Genomic DNA, 8,983 nt, shown 5'->3' on the forward strand with positions numbered 1-8,983 from the left:
CCCCCCCTCAAAAGTGTGTCTCCAGTACTTGGTTCTTAATACATGCATAAGAAGTTTCTGTGACTGAGAAGAGGAGGGCCCTACTGGGATGTCAGCACTTGAGTGAGGCATTCCTTGTGCCTTACTTCATTTAAACAGAAGAGGGGGTTTCCTCTCCTTGTAACCTCTCTTGTAACCTCAAAGTGGTTACAAGAATGGATTCTGGAGTCAGACTATCTGGGCCAATACCCTGCCTCTGCCACTAGCCAGCTGAGTGGCAAGTTTTTGACTTCTCTGGGCACCACTTTCCTTATCCGAGAGGGAATGCTATTAGCACCTACCTCATCTGACAGTTATGTGGAATCAATGAGGTAATACATATGATGAGATGAGCACCACCCCCAAATAGTGAGAACTCCATCTGTGTTCACTTTACAATAATAATAACAGGTCCTCTAAATAAGTTTCTCTATACATTAGCACTGCTGGAAGAAAATGAAGAGGCTATTTCATGAACTGAGGTCATATAGAGGATGTGGGATAATCCAAAATGGTTCCCAAAAAACCAGTATGACCTGAAGTTCCTAACTCCCTCATATCCATTACTCAGTTTCAAAATGATTAAATCTAAGCTGATCTGGTTTCATAACTCTACTCACTCTCCAAATTACAGACAGCATAGCAATTGTTTGAAGTAAGAGCAGCATTAGGAACAAAATAAGATATCTCAGTGCCTGAGTGAAGGAAGGCGAAAATAACCTTCTCTCTTAGGGGTGTATAATTGAAAAATTACCTGAAATAATTTTGGTTTAAAAAAAATAGAAAAGTTACACTGGAAATCATCTCTTCCATTAAAAGCAGTATGGTAAATTAGTGAAAATAAATACGAAAGTCATTTGTTTTATGTACTTAAAAGAGGCCTGATGAAATTAGTTTTAGGTCACAATCCATGCACACACTGGATGAGGATGATTTTATTGCTTCTTTTAAATTTTTTTCTCTCTTTCAAACATACTAAAAGAGTGTTGCTAAATAGTCCAAAAAGAAAGTTCCAGCTGCATCCCTAACATGATTCAGAAGGGAGCTCAGTGACGGGGGTGATTCTGGAAACAGGTAGGGGCCACTGGAAACACTTAGCATCGATGGCCACATTTCCTGTAACATTCCTTCCGACGCTCCGGACTCGAGAATGATTCACTATGACTCCTAGGAGAAATGTTGGTGCTTCTCTCTTAATGAAACTAAAATAGTTAAGAGTTTTATAAGAAGTAAATTGAAACCATGTAGTCTTACACTGGGGCGTCTCTCAGTCCATTCCTTGTACACCCACCCTCCCGCAGCACCTAAGCACACATCCATGGACACAGTTCACGTGCTCAGGGTCATCTCCCACATCTCTGTGCTTAGCTGAGTCACCTGCCTGCCCTGCCTCTCAGTTTTGAAATGATTTAAATCAAGTCTCAGTATCAAGCTTACTGTCTTGGTTTTCAGAAATGACCAGAGCAGACATTTACCATTAAGGATTGGAATAAGACCAAAACAACAGTAAAAAAAATTTTTTTCCAGACAGAAGTCCTGTTTCCTCCCAGAGGATTTTTTTTTTTTTTTAAAGATTTATTTATTTATTTATACAAGCACTGGGTACGGTCAGAAGTGCAGGAGGGTGAGAGAATCCACCAGAGCCAGAGCAGGGAACAGAACAGGCAGACTGACGAAGTACACTGCTGAGGGGAGCAGTGGGTGGCAGGAGAGCTCTGTGCGCCAAGTGGGACCCTCGCCCTGTGGCCAGGGATCGAACTGGCACTGCAGAGGCTGCAGGCAGCTTCGCACCTCAGCACTCAACCTTTGCGGCACCAGGGAGGCCCCCTCCTAGGGGATTTTAATGCAGAACCTATAGACCTGTCACCAAAGAGTCAGTTTTACTTGATATATTCTTATAATCTCAAATTCTTAAGTTTTTATTTTAAGTATAGAATAAGAGACTCTGATCCTGGCAGCTGAAATCCTAGGAGAAAACTCTGGACTTTTCCATTTTCTCTGTGCAATAGAGAGCATGGTTCTCTATTCCTCTTTGAGGGAGGGAACAATTTTGCCTCCCAGGGAACACTGGCAATGTCTGGAGATAATTTTGTTTGTCTTGACCAGGGGGAAGTATTACTGGCATCCAGTGGGTAGAGACCAAGGATGCTGCTAAACAGCTTACAGAGCACACACTAACTCTCCCACAGCAACGAATTATTTGGGCCCAAATACCACTAATGCTAAGCTCAAGAAAATAGGGGACTAGACAAGCATTCTTCTCTTAATGGAATTAGCACAAGCCCACTTACTTGCAGAGGGTTTTTGTTTCCTAAAGTGCCCAGCAGGTTTGAGGGAACTCATTCTCTCAGAGACACCCAAAAAGGGATGGTTTGCAGAAAAGGAGGACTCTGCCCATAGAGTAATAGGCAAGTGGTGGACACAAGGCTTCTCACTGGCTCGTCTTCAGGAAGTGCAGCATGGCCCGCGCTGACTAAGTGCAGTTCTGAGATTAGCTCTCACGTGGGTCTGTGGTGGTTTCCAAAACAATTCAGGTCATGGAATGTTGAGTGCATGCTTATCTGCAGAGAAGACACTGGTCTTTTTGTTCTGGTAAAGAGAAATCTCTTGCAGTGAAAGTCTCCATTTCCTCTTATTCCCAGATAAAATGTAACTCCAACTCCTTGTAGTTCCTTTCTTTGGTTTTTGTTTTCCCTGAAAGCTATAGAAAAGTAATTATAGATCATGCAAGAAAATACATTTAACATAAAATGATCATTTGCAGGGTCAAAGAACTAAAGAAAGGCATTAAATGTTGTGCTGCAGCTACCAGTCGAAATCAGACACCAGGAAATTCTTCTCCAAAACGAATTCAGAGCAGCCCTGCGGCCCTGCCAGGGGACAAGTGTTCTCCAAAAAAAGTCAAGCTGGGACTTCAGCAGTCACTTACGGTGACCCCTGGCTCCACGAGAGGGAAGGCCCATCCTCTGACCACCCACCCACCAAACATCCCTTTTGCTTCTGTACCTAAAGGCCCTGGCAAAAGGAGCAGCTCCAGAGGAAGCCCCCCCGAAGACGGGGCTGGTCAGAGGACCCCTGTTAAAGGAAGCTTGCGGTCTGGGCATTTGACTAAAAAAAGGACAGAAGAGTCAGTTTCACCGTGCTCCGAGAAAAATCAAATCAGCCACAGAACTCCCCTCGGGTGGGGGAGCAGAGCCCCTGGCTCGGGAGAAGGCCTGGTGCGGGGCAAGCTGCCGTCCAAGTGCAAGAAAGTGCAGACTGTGCAGCCAGTGCAGAAGCAGCTGGTGTCACGAGGCGAGCTCTCCTTTGGCAAGGCCCACCACTCAGCCGAGTCCAGCCAGGGCAGGAAGGGGGGCACTCCTGCCAGGCCCGCCTCCGAAACTTGGACCAACATCCCTCCACATCAGAAGGAGAGGGAGGAACATTTGCGCTTTTATCACCAGCAGTTCCAGCAGCCACCTCTCCTCCAACAGAAGTTAAAGTACCAACCACTGGAAAAGTTCCTGTGCCAGGCCAGGCCCCGAGAAGGGCAGCTCCATGCCGCGACGACCCCTCCCATCCGCGCTTGTTCCGAGAGCCGTGACGGAGCCCAACCCGAGGACCCGGATGACAGCGACTTCAGTGAAGACTCTTTTTCACATGTCTCCAGTCAGAGGACCACGAGGCAGAGAAACACCCTGCAGAACAACAGCGAAGCCTCGTTCTTCCTTCATCAGAGAGAACACGGTCCTGAGGAGCAGGAGGTAGAAAGACAGCAGAGTCTGTTTTTTAGCCCCTGGACAGACAGTGATGGGAAGGGTCTAACCGGAAGCTGGATGGACACCGGGGACCATACCGGTCACAGAAGGGCCACATTCGAGCCTGGCCACAAGCCAAGTAAGGTGCCCTTGGACTGGAGCAGAGAAGACAATACCTCCCTGGGGCCTCCCCTCAGAGACAGCCTGGCAGAGAAACCTTACTGTTCACAGGTTGACTTTGTGTGTAGCCAGAAGAGAGGTGGCGGCCCAGCCGCAGACCTCAGACAGGCTGCCTTCAGCAGTGAGGTTCCTCAGGAGGCTGAGGGCAGCCTGCCGTCCCTGGAGGAAGATGATTTCACTTCCTCACTATCCCACATTGCTGTTCCTGGCTCCCCAGACCTGAGAGACATAGTCAGCACGCCTCTGAGAGAAGTCAGTGAAGACAGCCCAAGTCCAGCGGCGAGAACAGTGAAGCACAGTGACCCCTTCCGAGAAGACGACTCTGGAGGAGGATTGGGCACGTGCTCAGAATATGCTTCTGGACTGATGGCTCCCCTTACAGTGTCCCTCTTGGAGAACCCAGACAGTGGGGGCGCTCCTCCCTTGGAGCAGGTGGCCCGGGATGAGGTTACACAGAGTCTGGCGGTGGTGGGCACGGCTGGGGGCCACATGGTGTCACCTGATGATCAAGAGGCCGTCTCGCCATTGTCTGCAACAGCTGGGCGCCTGTGGCTTTCATCATCTCCTCCTGACAATAAGCCTGGTGGGGACCTCCCGGCTCTGTCCCCATCACCCATCCGTCAGCACCCACCTGACAGGCCGCCCTCCAGGGAGGCTGAGCTGGGGGAGGCCAACCAGAGCAGAGACACTGTATTCCTCTCCCGGGAAGCTGCGGGAAGTGAGCAGTATGATGCAGATGCTGAGGACACAGAGCTGGGCAGCTTCCGCGGCTTTCCAGGAAAGCCCTTTACCACCGTACAGCCTGGGCACCCTCACTCTGGGCCTACACTCAGCACACAAGCAGGAGCTTCTGAAGTGGCCGACCAGCCCTGGGTCCAGGAGAGAAAGAATCCGGCAGGGCTCAGTTGGCAGAGGCTGGGTTTCCCCACAGACCCCATCAAGTTCCCCGGCTACAATGAGGACATTGCGTGGCTCAAGCACAGGCCAAGGTGTTCAGCAAGGCCGGGGTCTCCCTTGGCCCCTAGCTGCTCTCCCAAGATGGCAGGGACACTCTGTCAGCCCACCCTGGGGCACGCACAGTAAGTTGGACTTTCTCCCCAAGACGAGTTCCTTTGACACCCCCACTCCCACCCCAGCTTAATGTTCTGTCTGTTCTGGGAATGACCAGTCTGCTCAGTGTCAGGGCCGTATTACAAGAGCAGCTTTATTCCACTTCTCAGGGGAGCCTGCCTAGATGCCTCAGAGTTGGAGGAGTACAATGCCTTGGAGCAGGCCTGTTGGGGCTGTTGCCTCAGCCTGACAAAGCTGAGACCTGAGTGAGGGAAGGGAGATCAGTCCCCTTAGGCCTGTGGCCTTTGGCATATCAGAAGCCTCCTCTTCCTTGTGTTGGGCCTCTGTCCCCGAAGGGCCGTCCTTGTTCAACTTTGTTCCCTCGAGCTGAGACAAAGCACGCTCCAAGACGGGAAAGGCCGGAAACAGGGCCTGGGGATTTGTGCCTTTCCCCAAAAGATGCTGCGTATGGGCCGGAAAAAGGGAGAGGAGACAGCCTTGGGGGATGTGAAAGGAAGGAGACCGTTGACAGCAGGGTCCCTCTCAGCATCCGAGGCCCAGGGGCTAGAGGGGAGGGCGGGCCTGTGGGAACAGATGCTTCCTCCGTGAGGCTGTCGCCCTTTGCCAGGGCTCCTGATAACCGGCTTTCTGGACAAGCAGGGCTGCACAGATGAGGCGCCCGCTGCTCGCAGGTCGACAGTCTTCCTGTCTTTCCCAGTTTCCACGGCGCTCCTTCACTCCTTGACAAACCCTGAAAACCGGTGAGGTGGGGGAAAGGGAGCTGTGCTGGTCAGAGCCTTGACCGCCTTGGGCAGACAGCTCCTGGTCTGGAGATGAGGCTGAGCCCAGAAAGCTGCCCCGGGAAAGGTGGGAGGACTCGAAGATCACAACGTCCCCTCTGGTGTTCCCAGGCAGGTGGTTATCCGAGCACACCAGGAACAGCTGGATGAAATGGCCGAGCTGGGCTTCAAGGAGGAGACTCTGATGAACCGGCTGGCTCCTAACGTAAGTGGCCTCGGCTGGACACTCAGGGCTGTTGGGAAGTAGCCTGCAGCTAGTTGGACAGTTGTCCTTGTTTGCTGTGGTTTTGTGGGGTGAGAGTAGTGCTGTCACGTACTACCTATGGTTGAGGCCTTGTGCACGCATCCTCTTGCCTCTGCTCTGAGATGACAGAGTTCAAGGGGCTACGAGGACAGGTGGGGGAGTGTGTTTACACGCCCATTCCCAGGCTAACATGTTTCTGGTGCCTCTCTTGCCACTCTGCCTTCCCAGTGGCTTGTGGGGGCCCGCCCCTCCCTGTGATGGTCCGTGTGACTTGCCACGTGCAGAGATTGCCGGTGCAGAAATACCCCCTGCTCGACTAAATAGCTCCCTAGGTAGAAAGTGTCTCACACACAGAAGTGCTGCAGGATTGTCCTGCGGGTTTCCAGCTGGGAAAGGCCTAGGCTTTGAAACTTTCCTGCAAGAGAGGCTAGGAAAGTAGATCTGACCAGCAGCCTGTCAGAGCACAAGCGCCATTTGTCTTTTATTTCCTTTTTCAGGATTTTGAAGATTTTGTGACCCAGTTGGATGAAATCATGGCTCTGAAATCCAAGTGCATCCAGAGTCTGAGGAGCGAGCTGCAGCTCTATCTGGCCTGCCACAAGCCAGCCTCAGCCCCTGAGAGGACGGTGGTGTCTTAGGACAAGATCCGGTACAGGGGGGCAGGGGCCGTTCAGGAGCCCGAGCAGGGCTCTCAGGGACAGAAGGGGCCTCTGCCAGATCCTCTCTGCAGATACCAGACCCACGTCCTGGTCCTGCCCATCCTGGCCTCGCCCAGTCACAATGGCCTTGGCGAGACTCCGGCTCCTCAGGGTCAGGCTCTCCCTCCACATCAAGCACAGCTGCATCTGTGAGAAAGAACTCAGTGTGCCCGCTCCCTTTCCTTTGGGGCTGGAAGGGAATGTGCTTCCCCTCACCTGTGGGGGCACACTTGGTCTAATAACCCTGTAGATGTATGAGCTTGAGAATCCGAGGATAGGGGGCGGGGGTGTGGTGATCTAGAGGTCAGGCCACAAGCTGGAGACCATGTCTAGCCCAGGGACTTCGTCAGCTGAACTCTGTGCCTTTCATCAAGACTTGGCCAAAAACTGAACACTGGTGCTAGCGGGATGGGGGCAGGGGAGTTCTGCTCCTTCAGCCTGTGCAGATGGCTTTGGGGTTTCAGGTTACATTTTGAAAATGTAAAATAAACCTTGACTTGATGCGTATTTAACAGCCGCAGATTTATGCTTTGTTTTCCTCCCTTCACGCAGTCCAGTTTTGAAACAGAAGAGGGTGTCCACGTCACTGCATCATTTTTTCCCCCATCTCTGCCTTTTGCTTGGGACCATAAGCCTGTTACAAGCTCCAGAAGCTTCATGCGCCCATAGCAGTTCCACCCGCCCTCATGGACTAGTTGACGCATTGAAGGATCTCAGGCAAGTCCAAACCCTGTAGCCTCACTTCCTGCCAGGATCACCCCGCTCTCTACTCGCCCCTCGGGGGCCTGTGTTCTGTGTCACAGCACAGAGTCCTCAACAGTCTGCGATGCTGCAGCAGGATTCTGCACACACACCCTTTCATGTAAGCTCTATCTTTTGGGCAGGACACAACAGGGCATAAAAAAATCCAAGCTGTCTAGGTGGCCCATCGCTTTCAAGGCCACCCTGTGCAAATTGAGATCTCATGTGACCCCACCTGGGTCCAGACACCTATTATGGTGTGAGACTTTACATTCCCTAAGAGTAAGATATTAAAAGGATAACTTTTAATTAAAAGGATAACTTTTAATACCTTAAAAAGCACTTAACATACCAGGAGCGGGGCTAACTGGCTGAGACTAGCTGACAACCCGCCAGGGCTCTGTCAACCTCCGCCTGTGCCGGGTCTGACCACCAGAGGGCGCCCTCTTTCCAGCAGCGCTCCCTGGCCGAAGGCGCAGTAGCCCTCCTCAGTGATCCCATTTGAGAGCCACTCCCCAGCCGCGAGCACAAGCAGTTGTACAGGACGACAAACCTTACGAATGAATTTAGTTTTATCAGATGTAACAGTACCACTGAGGCCGGCAAAGCAATTGGAAGCCAGTTCCTCCACCTGTGGCACGGTGCAGACATGCCTACGCTGCTCACAGGAAAAGGGACTTCCTCACCTCTGGGTGATCTCCTCCAGGGGTCCACCTGCCCCACATGCACAGACAGGCTTGGAGGAAGGCATCTGTCCCTGGCCCAGAGCCAGAGCCAGATTTAAACAAACCTTCAACTGTGCCTGCCTTTGCAAACCAACCACCAGGGCAGACTGGTGGGGCCAGCTCCCGGGTCCCACTGGCCTGGAATGCGGAGAAAATACTGAAGTGACACGAGAGTTAGGTCCTGTTCCACCCGAGCAAATCTAAGCAGGAAATCCCTTCACCCACATTCACCCTCTTCCCACAGTAAACTCATCTCTGGCAATAAATTATTACAGCAGCATTTATACCTTTTAGATTTTTATTAGTTATCTCTGAAGAATCAAAATAGTTATTAGCAAATTACTTTAGATTCATCAAGACTGTATATCCTTTGTATTTAGATCTTTAATGATGTACAACATCATACAAAACAAAAGAGACTGATTTCTATGACTAGTTATTATTTGTTGTATCATCCTAGAGCGGGGGGCTGGAGGGAGAGGCTGTTCTCCAGGAGAACTGAGGTGTGGAATTAGTGCTGAGCGACTAAATCGTGGCTTGTTTCTCCCCCACTCTGTGCTAAGAAGGATCCAGTGATTTATTAAACCGGCAACTGTTAGAGCAGGGGGTCCTAAAAATCCTGGGTAGCCGAGGATTGTGGTCCAAACCAAGCCAGAACAAACAGGCTGCGGAAGGAAAGCATGGTCACTGCCTGGCTGAAGAGGCAAACCGAGGGCCCTTGGGGAAAGGACAGCTTTGCGCCTCAGGCACCCCAGAACCAGTGTAACACTAAGACTCTGTTAAAGGGGGA

General features: G+C 51.2%; 1 protein-coding gene across 1 annotated transcript in view; it reads left to right on the plus strand.

Annotated features, from left to right (window-relative positions):
• The window catches only part of KIF24 (kinesin family member 24), a gene marked incomplete at both ends in the record, with an annotated part of 46,465 nt that extends 39,798 nt beyond the window's left edge, over positions 1-6,667 (plus strand). The window contains 3 exons of the mRNA XM_084237164.1: positions 2,783-5,014; positions 5,897-5,990; positions 6,527-6,667. Coding sequence (XP_084093290.1) covers positions 2,783-5,014; positions 5,897-5,990; positions 6,527-6,667 — 2,467 coding nt within the window. The remainder of the gene's footprint in view (positions 1-2,782; positions 5,015-5,896; positions 5,991-6,526) is intronic.
• Positions 6,668-8,983: the final 2,316 nt, after the last annotated feature.

The sequence above is a fragment of the Talpa europaea genome, assembly GCF_964194135.1.
Source record: "Talpa europaea genome assembly, chromosome: 7".
NCBI classification, from domain to species: domain Eukaryota; kingdom Metazoa; phylum Chordata; class Mammalia; order Eulipotyphla; family Talpidae; genus Talpa; species Talpa europaea.